Source organism: Lacerta agilis, chromosome 8 (assembly GCF_009819535.1).
Source record: "Lacerta agilis isolate rLacAgi1 chromosome 8, rLacAgi1.pri, whole genome shotgun sequence".
Classification (NCBI taxonomy): Eukaryota; Metazoa; Chordata; class Lepidosauria; order Squamata; family Lacertidae; genus Lacerta; species Lacerta agilis.
The window spans coordinates 40,605,165-40,622,724 of record NC_046319.1 but is presented as its reverse complement, the minus strand read 5'-3'; the positions used below and the strand labels follow the sequence as shown (position 1 = coordinate 40,622,724).

Below are 17,560 nucleotides of genomic sequence, written 5' to 3'. Positions count from 1 at the left end.
TGGCAGACATAAGTCCCCTGACTTGGAGAAATGTGGGGGCTTTAGTCCTTTGCCCTCCCCCCTATATTTCTGATCCATGCTGGGGAAGGCGGCACATACCTGCATTTAAATGTAAAAAAATGTGAATTATGCTGCATCTTGTTCAGCACCTTTGCTTCTTTTCAAGTTACAGACACATTGAGCCAATGTTTTCAGGAGGCACCCCCAAAGAATGCTCAGCCTAGGTTATCTCAAGAATCACCTTTCTTCATATGAAACCTGTCTTAACATTTCTGTCTTCTGAGGCCCTGCTCTAAGTTCCCTCACCATCACAGGGCCTTTTCAGATCTGGAATAACATGCCAAGGGGTTTCACCTGCCCCCTTTGTTGTTTGCTTTCAAATAGGCAGCAAAGATCTATTTCAGTGAGCTTTTTCAGATTACTCTCCTTGAATGTCACCTTCCCGTTAACTTTTTAGTGTTTTGCACTACAATCCTATACCTACCTAAATGAGTAAGCCGTATTGAACTCAGTGGGGCTTTTGACTAAAAATATGTAAGACTGCACTGTTAATATCTTTAAGATTGTTAGTTTGGCAGCTTGCTTTTGCTGCTGTATTGATTTATATCTATCTATAATATTCAGATAACCTTATTTAACAAGGCAGGGTATGAATATTGAAAATCGATGAATAATGGTTTCCATTTCTATTTTCTGTATTGCAGGAAGGACAAGGATGACTTGTTGCCTGCGGTCTTCAGTGTTCCTCTTTCACTTCTGGAAAGAAGCTCAGTCCATCTTCCTTTTTATTTCACCACCTGTAAAACCAATGAAAAGCCCTCAATGCTGTACTTTGTTGACTTGAGTCACCTACCTGTAAGGTGTTTTTGACCACTTGAGGTTTCACAACACCTCACTCCTTCCCAGTTTGGTTAGGGAAACTCCACAACAGTAGTCACAAAATGATGTACACCCAACTCACTTGCTCAAACTTCTTTTTATTTCAGGCTTAAAGTCAAAATTAGCCAAACCTCTTGATAATTACATTATATATATTTATATATCTATGTAGATATACAGATAAAATTATAGAGATTTTATAGAAAAAACATTTCGCTTTTGTCTGCAACCTCCCTCCCCCCTCCAAAATGTGTAAATAAAAATAATAAAATAGCCAAAGAAGTGGCAGCGTTTGTCTATCCATGTTGCTTCCATCTGCCACAGCACCACTGTTAAAAACAATCTGTCCTTTCTTCCTCCACTGGGAGGTGGGAAACTCCCTCCTGTAATCGTTTGTGCACTTTCTTTCCCCCCACCTCTCAGAACCAAGAGGAGTTTGCAGCTCCTCAGTAGCAGAATATACCTGGTCCCAATTTCCTGCAGTATTCACAGCCCCAGAGGGTGGAGGACATGGGCAAGCTAAGAACAAGTTGAACACTAAGTGGGACTTCAAGAACACACAAAAATTCTCAAAAATTTGTCTCAAATGGGAGATGGCTTTAGCAACTGAGATTTTCTGCCATGGCCATAATGCTCAGCTGTTGCTTTTCTCCAAAATGTGGCATGTTGATCCTGGCGAATGGCAGAGAGCCATACTCCATCCCCTAGCCCAGTGGGCTCCTGTAGGGGAAAAAAAGTGAATCTCTCAGTGTCTTGTACTCGTGTTAGTTCCATGAGTGAAGCAGCCATTGGGGCTAGGAAAAGGCATCCTCCACATAAGACAGCATGTGGGTGATGCTAATACTGCAGTGTGTGCATGCGCTTAGGGGCAAAGAGCTGCCCAGTCTATGGCACACTAGTCTGACCCCAGTCTGTGTGACTTGCTTGAAGTTCTGTGGCATGCAAAGTCTGGGTCCCAAAAGGATCTGGCTGGTCAGTTTGTGTGGCACCCTTCAGAACGCAGTGCTGGCCATGCTCCCTGGGGCAAAGATTCGGGGCAAACTGTCAAGAGACTCTTCTAGACGTCGATGAGCAGATTTCCCATCTTCTCCTGCAAGCAGATATAGCAATCAGCTGTTAATTAGGATATTGTTTGCCCCAGCCTTGCACATGTCTACAGAGTCAGACCATAAAATTTCCCTGTAATCTTCCTTGGCAACACACTGGCGTGAAAATGGGTGATTCCCCCCCACACACCCAATTTCATAAAACTTCATTGCTTGGCTGCCTAAGCGTGATTCAACCAGCTGTGTGACCATCTATTAGACTACTTTACACTTCTAAAATTAATGTATGGTCAATATTGTTTGCTGATGATGGTCCATTCATATTTTCTTGAATGTGAACCCAATTCCCCAATCAATGAAGACTGATGAAGCTGTATCATTAATGACAAGATTTTTCCCTTGTAGGAATGGTCAGTTGATACATCTGAAGAGCTCATTTAGTAGCTTTTGAACACCATTGGTTTCCAGGTGCCCTTTTCTGTATTGAGTCAGAGTCATTTAACAATTTTTGTCCTGCTTCCTCTGCATGTTCAAATTGGGGCATGACTGCACTATTCTATTTGAATTTGCCCTTCATTTTGCACCTGTGCTGATCTTTGCTTGTTTGCAGTACTTTAGAACTTGTAAATAAATACCTCCAGCAACAGGCATGCTGCTTTGAGCAGAACCTGAAAGGGAACATAAAAAGAGCCTACTACATCAGGTCAATGACTCATCTCGCTCAGCATCCTGTTTTTACAGTGGCCAACCAGATGCCCACAAGAAGCTCCACAAGCAGAACCTGATTGCAACAGGTCACCTCATTCAGGCACCAGGATCAACACAGTTTTTGTGGCATGCAACTTCTGACAATCCCCTCCTGCTGCACTTTGATGGTCTACTAGGGGGTCTGTGAAATGGGTGGTGTATTCCCCACAAAAAACCTTTTAAATTATTAAAAACTATTGTCCAGATTCCATTCCATTTTAGAAGATTTATAGGGTGCCATGCCATATCCTGTGGATCTCACCCTACTCCATAACAAATACACGAGCTCTGTGCCAGTGCTGACTCCTGGGCTTCTAGTTTCTAGTGATAACGGTTTGTGTGTGTTCAAGCTTCTCCCTGAAAGCTATCTTCCCAATCTGGGGCCTGCAGTTGCAGCATATGAACAGTAGGGGAAGCCAAAGGTGTAGGCAGAAGCTCTCAAGAGAGCTGCTGTGAAGGATGTCCTGCTGCTCAGTGAAGGGTGTGCTTGGCCTTGTAACACTGGCTAATGCAGGGATGGGGGCAAGAGGCCTTTACACCCACCATTGGTAGCAGAAAACCCCACGGTGCAATTCAAAGACATATGCCCTATGACAAGAATGTTGTCATTCCCGACAACATAGACACCTATAGGCCATCATCCTAACCTTATAGTTAAACCCCTTTCAGCTCTCAGAAGTTAGTTGGCCGTCACTAATGGAATGCAGGAGGAGCCTGAATAGTGCGCTTTTGAGAAGCCCTTCATCTTCCAGGTGTTTCGAGCTTCTTAAAAACAAGGCACCTTTCCTATTAGCTGGGAAGGCAGGTTTCATTTGGAAGAGATGAACTACACGCTTCCTGTTATCAGGAAGCATGAAAATAGGGGCATTTTCAGTGCCAAGCCCGTGATCTAAAAGGCCTGTCTAGGTAGGAAAGTGGAACTTGCTTTGCATGCAGAAGATCTCAGGGGTGAGTGCTTGACATCTCTAGTGGAAAGATCAGTAAGTAGGTGATGGGAAAACCACAGCCAGATACGGGAGAGCCACTGCCACCCCAGAATAGACAATACTGGGGCAAGATGGACTAGCATTCTGACCTGGCAGAAGGCAACTTCCTATGTAATCTGGACCATAGCTCCTCAACAGGTGTGCCATTCCCTTTGCAACAGTGACAAAGACACAGCCAGAACACAAGCGCACTAGGAGGAGTGAGCTGAGACAAAAGACCTGACAAGATAAAGACCAACAGGGTCCAGGACAAGAGACACCAATAAAGCATGCAGCACAGCGGGAAGGGGGAAGAATGGACTGGCCAACACATCCCGACCTGTGCAGCTGCTGTCATGACCCGGAAGTCTAGTTAGCCAATCAGATGGTTCTCTCAGTGCCATCTAACAAAATGATAAACAACAACTGCTTAGTGCTTCCCACTCAATGTTCCATATCAACTCTCACTAAGTGAGCAGCAACGTAGGGCCAAGAGGATGCTCTGTCCTATGCTGCGGACACTAGCAAGAGATCAAGGAATAGGTATGGGGTATTTAAGAGCATAAATCTATGGACAAACAGGCGAGGAGAAGTTCTGCCTAGTCATCTAGTATAGGTCATTACAGCACCACATGGAGCCAGACCCCACCCCTCAACAAGCCACAAGGCAGGAGTGGACAACAGGTAAGGTGGGCCGCATATAGCCTTTAGCCTGGTTTCCAAAGCCCTCTGCAACCTACTGGTTTAAATTTCTGGAAGACGTGATCTGTCTCTCCAAGTGGCCTGTTGAGTAGCAAGGGGGGGGGGAGGGAGAAAGAATGAAAAAGGCAGCCCCACCCATCTCAGGCTCTGGCCCTGCACACTGCTGACTTTAGCCCCAATGGATTGTCCCTCAGGGAATGTGTCCCTTGATAGTTGTCAACCACTGTCATAAAGGGAGCCACCTGCCCAAGTGAGATGAGAACTATGTCTGAAAACAAGGGAAGGGAAGGGCACTCACCACACAGCATTAGGCTCTGTTTGGCTGCCTCTCGTACGGCCTCTTTGTCCGTTTGGCACAAGTACACCAGCTGCTCAATACTCTCCTTGGCCTATTGGAGGGAAATGTAAAAGAAGGTGAGGTTATCAAGTTTTAGCTCCTTCTCTACACAGAACCCCAAAACCCAAAGCTACAAATAGGTGGAGGACCAATACACAAATACAGGATATTGAAGCCCACTGCAGCCCAGACAGATGCTCAACCAAACCTTGTAGAGTGCAATCACCAGGAAGGCTTCCCTCTCTTCCATACCCCAAAGTCTTGATTTAAATGATCAGGTACAGAGGGAGAGATGCATCAAGAAAACTCCTGAATGTCAGTAAATACAGTATATTAAAAGCAGGCCTTTGAGAAAAGCTTCAATCTTGCCCTCACCTTAAGGCAGCCCAGAGCTGCGCAGGCTGCAATCCGTGTTTGCACCTCTTCATCCTCCAGCTGCTCAAGGTAACAGACCAGGGCCTGGGAAAGACACATCAGTCAGCCTGCTTGTGCTCCCTTTCTGTACACCACACACCTTTTGTTTCTTGAGACAGATGGACGCCAACAAACAAAACAACTAAGAAATCAGCAACCAATGACTAATAAAGCACTCTCAGCTACTTCACTAAACTGCAACTCCCAGAGTTCTTCGGGAGGAATCAAGAAAGTTTAACTGCTTCCAACATGCTTTTAGCAATCTGTAGTGTAGCTGCACCTGAAACCAGGCTATTTCCTGATCAATAAATCCCCTCCCGACAATAGGATATACCTACCCGTTCCCGGAAGCCAGGGTTCTCTGAAAGGTTGCGCAACTGTGCTGACACGGCCCCAACAACCTTGCTGTTTCCTTCGACAAGAAGCAGGCTCAAGGCTTTCAGCCCATCCTTACGAAGCCGGTTCTCAGGAACGCGCTTCAGGGCCTTCAGGACCACGTCTTGGTCATCAGAATTCAGGTTCTGTGCTAGCAGCACTACAGTGTGAAGGCAGAACCAGCTCCATGGTTAGCTACATCATTATTTATTTATGAAGTTCATTTACATACATACTCCTTTTCAGGAATACATCTAGGAAAGCTGAAGACCAGACACAAAGGGTTATTGTATCGACTGTTAGTCCCACTTAGACTCACTGCAACAGATAGACCTCTGGGTCTACTCTCGAGTGAAAGCTGGTTGGCTACAACCCTGAAAATTTTAAATTTAAGCAATCCAAAATTAATGAGTAAATGAATGCATAAAACAAATATATAAATCATTAGAGCATTTTAAAATTACTCCCATCATGCATATACATTATAACCCAAATTTATAATAGTCAATCTATAATTGATAGAACGACTGTTAGTCAAAACTGGAAAAAATAAAAGGTTCCAACTGCAGCAATAAGATGTATCATCATTTCTCCATCCTCTGCTAATATTAATGATTTAACATAGCACAATATTATGGATGGTAATATACATATATCCAGTCATCTTGTACATTGGTCATTGCTAACTTCTAGTATCCCATAATTTGGGGAAATTTCCAATAAATGCATGTTGCATCTGCTTAAAATACAAGCAGGAATTACAATGCCAGTGAATGGCATTAACTCGTGGGTCACTTAAGGACAAATTTAATAAGATCCCTTTATGTGGCTTTAAATCAGGCTTCTCTCTAATAGGTAGAAGGAATAGCCTCCCCCTAAAAAATGTCATCCTTGTGATGGGCAGGGTGATGATCAAACCCTTTAAGTGGCATTTGAGCCAAGGGTTATGGTCACATGTGCAAGTCTTCACTTGATGTTGCTGCTATCAGGCATCACAACATGCATGTGGGAACCCTCCATGAATCTTCATAAGTCACACAACATACCTTCCTCTGCCAACTCCATGATGTAAGAGTCCAGCGTCAAGACAGGCAGAGCCTCAAAGTGGCTCCAGTATTGGAAAACAGTGATCTGCTCAGCCTGGCAGCTCCCCTGGCGCCTGGGCAGTCTGCGTTGCAGAAACTCCTCCACCAGCTTCACACACACTGTGGCAGGAAAAAAAACACTGTCAAGGTGGCTCCCAAATACTTGGTAGATGCACCAATCATATGACAAGGGTCTTGCAACTACACCCAGGCTTCTGAATGGGACTAGAGGATGGTAGGGATTTGGGAACAGTCCCTGGGAACAAGCTCTGGGGTGGGTTCACTCTCTGGATATGAATAAAGCTTTGATGAGTTAATTCTGAGTTACACTCATTTTGCCACCACCCTCAACAGTGCGATCATAGTCAAAGATCAACCCCATCAAAGAAATCATGGGTCAGTTATACTTGGGTCAGATATAACATATCTTGATACAAAAAATGCTGAACTAAGTCTAAGGCAAAGAACGGCTCAAAGGTTCCCTAGGATAAATTCCTTTATGAAAGTGAATTTTAGGGTATCACAAACAACCCTTGTCCTCTAACCATACTCACCTTCCTCATAAAAGAAGCATACTGCACAAGCATAGGAATTGATATTTGGCCCTTGGGAATTCAGCACTCGGGAAACCCCCGATTCATTCATAAAAGAATCCCAAGCATCTGGGCCCCTGACAACATGAAACATGAGCCATGCCTGATGGAACATAAAGCTGGGAACTAAGTGGAATGAGGAATGCCTGAAAGACACAGGTTTGCTGAAGGGAAGCCATGATAGCCATCTTCAAATATCTGAAGGGCTGTGACAGAGAAGATGGAACAGGCTTGTTTTCTGTTGCTCTGGAGAGCAGGACTAGTACTAATGGGTGGAAATTTCAAGGAAGCACATTTAAGCTAAGTGCTAGGAGAAACTTCCTAAAAGTAAACATTGCAACAGTGGAACAATTTGCCTTATGAGGTGGTAAACTCGGGTTGGATTAGTAAATAGCTTCCAAGGTACCTTCCAACTGTACGGTACTATGAAATGTCAAAGCCGGAGTGGGACTGAGGAGGACTTCCAGCAGTCAAGGTATTAGCCCCTTGCCCTTTCCACATCACTAGCTAAAGCATAGATAGTGCACAATGTGCAGGTTCATGCTTGAATTGCAAATAATATAAAAAAGACTGCAGAACATAAGATGAAATTGGGGGCAGTGGAGAGAGAAGTAAAGCATAAAGTAAGTACTGCCCTGTGTCCAAGTCACACCCACCTGGATCTGCCAGGCCTTGCTGGCGTTCGTTGATTCGTGCCGCATACTGGGAATTGAGTGTCTGCAGGAATTTTTCCACAGGGCAGGTGTATAGATTAGGAATGACCACACAGTTGTCCCAGAAGAGCAATACTCCCTCCTTCCAGGAAGAAAACTGTACCACTGAGAGCAGAAAAAGTCCACATAGACCGCTTAGACCTCTGGTTATGATAACACCAGGAGGAACATTTCCCCCTGAACCAGTCTTACTCTTAGAAACTCCACAAATGTCTCTCTTTCCCTCCTCTGCAAAGTATCCTATACAAAAATGTACATTGAAAACAGCAGTCAACAATGCTCTAAAGCACACTCACCATATTTATGGTCCTATGTACCCATTCCTCTGCAGGATGAGCTCAAATTGCAAAGGTCTGAAGAAAATGGCTGTGCACAACTCTGATTGGCTAGCAGCTGTAAAGTCAACATCTCCTCCCTTACCCATTCTCAATTTAGTTTTACAACTCTTTAAAAACTGTTCTTTTAAAGAGAGGGGTTCAGGGAATGTTACATTGAATAAAGGCAGACACAATGCTTTAAAAAACTTTTTTAAATATAAAAAACAAAGCATGGGAGAAAGGGCAAAAACTAACAACTATTGCAGGTATAAATGTATCTTACAAAGAGAAGGCAGGAGGAAGCCAACCTTACCCTATGGAAGAAAGACAAACAGCCTGGCTGCATGCTTTGTTGTATATTTGCAGACACCCTTTGTAGAATGACTCTGCCTCCCTGGATTCTATTTCCCATTGTATCCTGCAAATAAGTGCCGATTCCGGCACTGATGTAGCTAACCGCAGATTCATTCCACATCTGTCCTCTTTCTTCCTTACCTTCCTCAGCAGAGCTGGCTGTCCCTGCTCGCTCCTCTGCTAAGCGGCAGACCGTCTCCAGGACTTGGGCTTCCCTCGCCAGTCTGTCGAGTGCATACATTTCCCGGCAGCGGAGGGGCCCAAAAGTGCCCAGTTTCTAGGAATCAGATACACGTGGGAAAGATTCTTAGTGGAGGTGGTCAATCTCAGCTCATACTGTGCATGGCATATGGGGAGCCCTTTTAAGGTAAGGCTACAGTGCAAGTAGATACTCCCCCCTGGTTAGGTATCATGTGCAAGAACAACACAGAAGGGCAGGCCTGGCATCAAAGCTGGAACTCAATAACTTGAGTGATGTCAGACTGACAGGATGGTCAGAAAAGACGAGGAGGAGGAGTTCCAAGGTAAGGGCCAAGTCTCAGGTTCCCTCTAGTGGTGGCGAACCAACTCTGGATGTTGTTGGGCACCAACTCCCATCAGCCAAAGTCAATATGGCCGATGGCCAGGAATGATGGGCATTGTAGTCCATCATCATCATCTAGATTCCAGAGTCTTGGTTTTGAATGCGGAAGCCCTAAAAGGCCTGGGACAAGTGTTATTGAAGGACCTCCTTTGGTATCAACCTGTTCCTGCTCCAGGTGTTCCTGCTGGCTGGCTATCGGAGCCTTTTCCATTGTGGAGCCCCAACCATGAAATGCCCTCCCCGAGTTTTTGCCTAGCACCTATTTCTTACGTTTCTTCAAATGGCTTTGCAAATTGTGGGTGGCTGTTGGGTGTTGTTTTTTTAAAAAATCTGTTCATAGTACTGCTTTTTTAAATGTGCATTTGTATTGTATTTTTATTTGGTTTTATTCCTTATTTTGTTTTTGTTTTTTAAAAAGCTCTTGCAAGCCCTCCTGATCTCCATTTTTATGCAAGGACAATCACCTTGCACAATGAAAGACATAGCCAATTCTTCACTGAAACCTCACTGTGAACTCACCAGCAGCAAGCGATTGCAATGGTTCAGGTGTAGGACCAAGGCCCTGTCGAGGAACTCGTTGCCAGTGCTCATGGGCTCTGTGCCACCCTCTGAGCTTAAGCACCCAGCTGTGTCTTCAGTAACAGCCTCACTGGGTCCTGGTACCCTGCCCAGGGGTGCAGGCTGTGCACTGCTAGCCTTCCTGTGAAAAGAACCAGCAGGGAAGATATTAGCAGGGATCCAGTCCTTTGCAAGCTCAACTTTCTTCACTCTGTCAACCCCTGGAACACTGAAATGCATTGCAAGCATGATTCAGCTTGTCGCAGCATCCACGTAACAGCAAAAAGCTCCTGAACAGGTCTGAATTAGGGCTGTGGTATCTACTTGATTAACTGGCAAAATCAAATATATCACAAACTTTAATCAACTGAAAAAGGTGTCTCCCCGTTAATCTGGCAGAGTATTTTTCGGAAAATGAGAACATATACTTCTTGCCTCACAAACGTTTACCCAACATGCAAATTTAATGGAGTAACACAATTCAATCCATTGACTAAAAACCCACTTCCATGATCATATCCTTAACTGGGTTACAGATCTAGTCGATTGAGCATTGCAACTTCGACTGCCAATGTCGCAACAGAGCACCCCCAAACACTTTTATCCACTTTGTGCTCCAAGACATTTACACTCCCCTTTTTGCAGTGGTCTACTTTTCTACAGAGAAAGAAGAGGTTGGAAGAGAACAGATTCCTGCTGGCAATATCCAGGGCTGGCCGCTGAGTGGCACTGTTGCAGCACAGCCTGCTGGAATTCACCTGTCAGGCCAGGCTCATTTCCGGCAGCTGCATCGGCACTGTGGGAAAAGTCCATCTGGGTCTCTTAGCGTGCCAAGCAGAGACATTAGCCTGGAGCAAACACAGAGCCCCAGCCAGACAAGGGAGCCACTAAGAATCCAAACTATCCCTGAACTTTGGGCCTGTTTATAAAAACCAGCTATCCTGAGATAAAGACCTCTGAGCCCCCTTCAAGTTCTGGTACAGGGAGAGGATACACAAATAAACTGGAGGAGAGTCAACAGCCGTAGGCTGTTTCATCCTAACTTAAGCTGAGCATTGCCAACTTGCAGGCCAATGACTCAGTGTCATCTGGCCCACCTTTAATCAAGGTGGTTTTTTGTTTTTAAAAAGTAGTAGTAATATTCATACAAATAAAAAAAAAGAATAGGTTTGAAAAAGCTGAATATATTTCCATTCTACATCCACATTGGACAACGCTCCTGGTTATGCCTGAATACAGAAGTTTGTTCATTATGAAGGAAAAGACTGCAGCTCAGTTGTGTTGCACTTGGATGCAGGAGGTTCCTGAAGAACTGCTGCCAATCAGCGAATACAATGCAAAGCAAGTTGGAACAAGGCTCTGACTTTGCGTGAGGCACCTTCCAATGCTCCTATGAAGCTTTTACCATGTTAAGGGTCACCAGTGCTATCAGAGGACTTGACCGCCAATGCTGGATTTGGAGAGTGTGAGAAAATATACTTTTAGACCACAACTGGAGAAGATAGGGCCCTTTAGAGCAGTGTTTCCCAACCTTGGGTCTCCAGCTGTTTTCAGACTACAATTCCCATCATCCCTGACCACTGGTCTTGCTAGCTAGGGATGATGGAAGTTGTAGTCCAAAAACAGCTGGAGGCCCAAGGTTGGGAAACACTGCTTTAGAGAATACAAAAGATAGTCAACCTGATTAAAGCTACGGTAATTTGATAGCCAGATTTTGCAGTTCGTTGTCTCATCAAAGATGGTTCAACAAAGGGGTGTTGTGGGAGAAACACTTTGTGTACTTTAGTGCCACAATAAACCTGTTAGTATTTTAAGGTGCCTTAGTATATTTGCTGTTTTTGCTGCTACAGAGGAAGAAGGTGACCTCCCCAGAATTCCTTGTTCCTGCTCTTCCAGGATAACCACCTGGGACAAAATTGTGGAAACTCAGTAGTAGTGTGAGGAAGCTCCAGGGCAGGCATATGCTAGCCAAGAATGTTAAAGCTTGTAGGCTCCTGTTGTTCAGGAATGGGAAGCCTGTGGTCCTTCAGAGGTACCTGCATTCCAGTTTCCAAACTGCTCTGGCCAGCACAGCCAATGGTCTGGGATGGTGGCAGCTGTAGTCCAGCAGGAACTGGAAGGCCACACCTTCTTCAGTTAACACCTCATCATTTCGGGATGAGTAGTTTTCTAATTTCGCCCCTTTGCATTGCAAGCTCCAATCACTTTTCGCTATAAAACTTAGTATTACTTTGTCCCCACTTCTCATACAGATCGGAATCCCAACATGCTGGGCTCCCACTTATGTCCACTTTAACTTTCGGCAGCCTACACTGAGTTCCCTAGTAACCCGTCCCATCCTCACTCACCCGTCATCATCTGAATCTTCTGTATCAGAAGCATTGAGGAAGCTGAAACTCTCCAGAGCATGCTCTACCGTCAGGCTGGTGCTGGAGGCCCGGCTCAGGCACACACCCTGCTTTTGCTGTGGGATGAGGGGAAAGAAAACAAGTATCACTTTGTCCACTCTGGCAGCTGTTTCCTATGTCTGCCAGCAAATCACACTGGCCCATGAGATCAAGTCCTGATCACCTGTGCTTTTGTGGTTGCAGCCGCTGCAGCTTCGAGAAGTGAGAAACTCTCAACAATTTCTAAGTGGAAAGTTGTAGGGAGGGGGTGGAGAGACCTGAATGGGACATCTTCTAATCTCATAAGTATAAAAGCTTAAGAAAAATGTCAAAAGCAATATTCGGGCAATAGCTTTTATCAGAACCACCAAAATGTCACAAAACTTGTGTGCAAGCTTTTAAGTTCTCCAGAACTCTTTATCAGGCTAGATGGTAAACAAAGCTGGCTGGCCCAGGGGTGGGGGAGAATGGGAGGGGCAACTTGGCTGAGAGTGAAGCCAGGGACTCTCCATCTGATCTGTCTCAAGATGGAATGTGGAAGGAGGTGGCAGACATTCAGACTCATTTTCCTCAGGTGCCATGCAGCTTTCAGGTTGTAATTAAGGATGCTGGAAAGAAGGAACGTACCATTCATTCATTTATTTATTTTGCATCTATATGTAAGCCAGAATTTGGCTTCTATGCGTATCTGTTTGTGGGCTGAGTGTTGGATTCTGTTAGTCAGGATGTGCCTTGGCAAGAGGGAGGATGAAAAAGGAAGGGACCCCGGACTCTAAATGTGTTTCAAAAACTGCTGTTATGTTTCGGGGGGGGGGGGGGTTCTTGTTTTATTATACTGCATTGTAGTTCTGCTTTATATTACATTGCATTGGGTTATATTACATTGTATTTTCTCAATTTTCTTTTTGTGATATACATGTATTGCTATTTTGTTAACTGTTTATGTGCATCTGCAGCAGTAACTTCACCAGACAGGGTGGGCACACTAGAAAGGATTTACAGTGGTCAGGGAGCGAGACTTCAGGGGTCCAACAAATTATTCTTTTGTTCTTCCCTATGGTTGGCACAAATTATGCAAACAACAACAAGCAAATATTCACAAAGTGAGGTTTGTTTGCACAATTCACACAAGTTCCAGAATTCAGCAAAGTTTGGATAAAACATTTTATTTCAGCTCTAAATATACACAGATCCAGGGATGCTGTCCTTCCCCCAGCCATGGTCTTCTTTACCCCCTCTCACTCACCAAGAGAATCTCCTCTAGGTGCTTGAGCTCCTGCTCCAAGGTCTGTAGCTCAAGGAACTGGCCTCGGTAGTCATCGAGAGCAGAGGCCAGTGAGTTGATGGCCTCCTCCAGCCCACAGTCCACAGGCTTGGGCTTTGGTGGCTCCATGAGTCCCACTGGTTGAAGCTCCTTTGGGAGCGGCAGGCTCAATGAAAGCTTGGGCTGTTCAACCTCTTGGGCTTGGGAGGCTGTGTCCTCACTCCCTTCTACAGTGGGAGTGGCCCCATCAGGCTCAACCTCCTGTTCTCCAGCCTCTGTGATCTGAGTGTCCAGCACTGAGCCTGCACTTTGGGGCAAGGAGTTCGTTTCCAGGGGAGGCAGGTCCCTGGGACTAGAGTCTCTGGGGACAGTGCACTCCTTGTCCTCTGCCACTGGCAGGTCCACACTGGCCTCGCTGATCTGGCTAAGAGTCCGAGCATAGGGCACGTGTCCGTTAGCCACAGCCACCTCCTCGCGAACGGCTAGTGGCTCTTTGTCCTCAGGTTGTGTAAAGGCAATTTCTATGGCGGGCGGAGTTGCCTGTACTGCAGGTTGCACAATCGGCCTGGGCAGTGTATGGCGGGCACTTCCAGACAGCTGTGGGCTAGAGGAATCATCCGAAGACTCTGAAGAGATGGACCAGGCTGCCCCGTTCTCAAGCTCCTCCTGCTGCCGCAACATGTTCTGGAAAGAATGCAGCATAGATGAGACACGAGGGATGCACTGAGCATAGTGCATGTGTGCAAGCATGCAAACATCTGTCACCGCCTACACTCCTGCATAACACCATCACTTCCTTCCACACACCCCACTCCTTTACTCTTCAGGCTCACTGAAGTTTCCTTATTTGTACCCCTTGACCCTCATGATAAGCTCCATTGTTATACCAGGCTGCAACTGAGCTCCCACTCTCCTCACTTGGCCAGCAACAGACACTTGGGAGATTGTGCCCTTTGGGTGGAAAGATGATATCAGAGAGACTGAAACTTTGGTAGGAGCAGGAAGTGCAAAATGTTGGTCATCATTTTGCGGCTCGGCTCCCCACTGGAGAAGACAGCTTGCCCAGGATGTGTGATACTGCATCTCTTCCAGACAAAAGCAGTCTGCTTCAAGTCTCAACAGTCTTGGAGACAAGACTCCAGAGCAGCAGCCCAGCTACTTGTGGGCAGTTAAATCAACCTCTCTTGTAAGTGGGGTTGGATCCAGAGCTGGCCAGGAGGGCCATCATTCCTGGTTGTCCTGTTCTTGCTTCGCTGTGACAACTCAAGGTGCCCTCGACAAGATGGCAAGGCACCTGAGAAACATTTCAGCCCCAAACCATTCTCTAATGTACTAGAAAACACCACAGGCTGCTTGGAGGGATATTGGCTTCCAGCCCTCCAGCCCAACCCTTTTTATTCAAAGCCCTTTGTGCTTCTTTTCATAGCTTCCACCACTCCTCCATACATCCACCACCCATGGATAAGGGCAGGGATTGCAGCCAAGATGAGACACATGAGTGATTTGTTTGTTTGCCAGGTCCCAGCACTGAGCCACATGTCACAAATCACATGACAAATTATATGCCAATTCTCTGCTAATCCTCGTGGCAGACAAGGAGGAAATCACTGTTTACTTCAGTTAGCACCCCAGACGATTAGCACAATTCCCTGAAGGTTACGTTCCCTCCTTTCTTGAGATACCTGCTCCAGTTTGGAAATACCACAAATTACACCATGCTGAGTCAGACCACTAGTCTATCTAGCTTGGTACTGTCTACACTGACTGGTAGCATCTTGCCAGGGATAAGGGACATTCCCAGCTGTACATGGAGCTGCAAGGAATTGAACCTGGTACATTCTCTGGGCAAAGCATCTGAGTTACCACTGAGCTACAGCCCACCCATCCACACACACACACACACACACACACATCCCCAAGTCATCTTGGGAAGCCTAGGGCAGGGAGGGGAAACCTGTCGTCCTTCAAATGTTCAACTCCCATCATAATTTACCATTTGCCATGTTGGCTGGGGATGATGGGAGTTGGAGTTCATCATCATCATCTGGAAGGTCACAGTTTCCTCAAGTCCTGGCCTACAGGGAGGCAGCTCTCCCTCAGCCACCAAATCCACCAGAAGGCAGCCATATGGTGAATATTGGCTGCACAAAGAAGGCTAGTATATTACAGAAGGCAAACCAGTGTGAGGAAGAAATCTACAACTACAAAAAGCAGGAGACAAAAGCCTGTATGATCTGCACCCTGCCTTCAGGGGCAGCAGCATGTAAGCACACGATCGCCACAAAACACCACAATCTGGGAAGACAGGGGAAGTCCACTGCTCACTACTGCAAAGCGGCAGAGGGACGGGCAAGATTCTGCAGTGAATCCACTTGCCTTATTCACAGCTCTGATTCAGGCCTTGAAATACGAACCACAGACTAGCACACGGGAGACAGAGCACAGCTACATCTACATCAGGTGACTAGGCTAAGCTACAGGGGCCAGCACTTACACAGCCCCGAGGTGCCTGTGTGCCGAGCTGCACTGAGGAGACGTCGCTGCATGAGCAGCTCCGCGGCAGCCTCTCTAGGAAAGTCTCGCGGAAGATGTCCAACAAGGCCCACCTGTGCTTGTGGGTAGCCTCCCGTGGCAGGCTCTTGAGCAGAGAAAGAGGCAACGGTCAGCACCAAGGGCTTAGCTCCATTACAACGTAAGACTCACTCGCCTTACAGACAATCTGCTGGTGCTTCTCCCTGGCAATCAGGACCACTCTGGTTTCCATAACTAATTGATCTGCCGATGTGGGATACTGGTTAGAGTCTCAGACTGGTACCTGAAAGACCTGGGTTCCAATCCCTGCTCAGCCACGATGCTCGCTGGGTGACCTTGGGCAGATCACTGCCTCTCAGCCTAACCTGCCTCACAGGGTTCTTGTTGGGATTAAATGAGGAGGGAGATAATGATGCACACCACCTTGAGCTCCTTGGAGGAAATGCTGGGATATAAATGCATTTAAAAAATAATAATAATCTGACATTTCCCCTATCAACCAGATGTTGTCCTCTCCTTTCCTGTACTAATTTCCTCAACTTCTTCAGCTCAAGACAGAGGCCTGGTTCAGATGCAAAAGTCTTGACTTGATAAACTATGGTTTCTTGGACTGAGAACAAGTATTGACCCCCTCCACTTCTCCCATATAGCACTGTGGCTAAAAGTTTGAGCTGTGATCCAGGAGACTGCTGATTTTTAGCCACATCTCAGCCACAAACTCAGTTGGTGGGACTTAGGAAAGCTACAGTTCTCCCACTAGGACCAGGAGTGGGAGTATGATTCCCTTCTGGGTTTTTCCTTTGCACTCACATAAAAAGCCTGTTCACGCATAGAGGGTGTATCAGGTGGGCTCTGGTTGTACGTGGAAAATCTCTTGTTGACTGTCGATGTCTTTGTCACAGTGCTAGCAGATGATGGTTGGTCCTCTTTGTCAAAGGGGCTGGTGAAAAGAAAGCAGAGTGCTCAGAGAGAAAAGTGAACCACCCCTCCTGTACACTGATGTAAGAAGAGAAAGGGAGGGTCACACATTATTAAATCCTCTTGGGGAGTCACCACCCAGAGCAGCCTTCCAGAAGTTTTGGACCACAGATCCCATTGGTCCCAGTCAGCACACTATACTTGCCATGGGCTGTTGGGAGTTGTAGTTCAAAACACCTGGAGGGCACTAAGCTGGGGAAGGAGGATCTATAGTACCATGGTCCCAGTTCCCTCACTTATCAGGCCCCTTCCCTTCAGGTTCTGTAAGATCACAACCTTCCTCGCAATAACCCAAGAGCATTTCTAACATAGCTCCCCAACAGAGAAACTCAACAAGCCTCAAGAGAATAACTCACTTCCAATTAACCTCCAGGCTCAGCTTGATGGTGCCCAGGTCATTGATATCTACTGCCACGACCTGGGGCAGAGCTGCAAACAGGTCCTTGGTTTCACAAGAGACGTTCCCCACCACCACATGACTGGCCAAGCTCTTCAGCTCTGTTACCTGGGAGGAGAAGGGAGAGTTGAGGCCCAGTAAGCCTAGGAAATGAATTGTCTTTCCTGTGACAGGGGCCAGCTGCCCAGAGTGGCACCAGATACCTTGATGGACAGGAACTCTGTAATGAGGGGCAGGAAGATGATCTCCTCACTGTCCCACACTTGCTTGCTGTTTGCCTCAATGCGGCCCCGCAGCTTCCACCGCTGGCGCCCGTATCTCATGAAGATCTGCC

General features: G+C 46.3%; 1 protein-coding gene across 10 annotated transcripts in view; it reads right to left on the bottom strand.

Annotated features, from left to right (window-relative positions):
- Positions 1-957: 957 nt before the first annotated feature.
- Positions 958-17,560, bottom strand: part of RIPOR1 (RHO family interacting cell polarization regulator 1) — a 96,430-nt gene continuing 79,827 nt past the window's right edge. For 9 of the 10 annotated variants that reach the window (XM_033158862.1, XM_033158864.1, XM_033158861.1 and 6 more), the window contains 13 exons: positions 17,430-17,555; positions 17,186-17,334; positions 16,662-16,791; positions 13,302-14,003; positions 12,017-12,132; positions 9,630-9,810; positions 8,669-8,804; positions 7,800-7,961; positions 6,512-6,670; positions 5,429-5,625; positions 5,052-5,135; positions 4,638-4,728; positions 958-1,969 (listed from right to left, as the gene is read on the bottom strand). In XM_033158862.1, the coding sequence (XP_033014753.1) occupies positions 1,872-1,969; positions 4,638-4,728; positions 5,052-5,135; positions 5,429-5,625; positions 6,512-6,670; positions 7,800-7,961; positions 8,669-8,804; positions 9,630-9,810; positions 12,017-12,132; positions 13,302-14,003; positions 16,662-16,791; positions 17,186-17,334; positions 17,430-17,555 (2,331 nt within the window). In that variant the 3' untranslated portion in view covers positions 958-1,871. Of the gene's footprint in view, positions 1,970-3,977; positions 4,042-4,637; positions 4,729-5,051; positions 5,136-5,428; positions 5,626-6,511; positions 6,671-7,799; positions 7,962-8,668; positions 8,805-9,629; positions 9,811-12,016; positions 12,133-13,301; positions 14,004-16,661; positions 16,792-17,185; positions 17,335-17,429; positions 17,556-17,560 lie in introns of all 10 variants that reach the window. The other variant, XM_033158857.1, reaches the window with a different exon arrangement.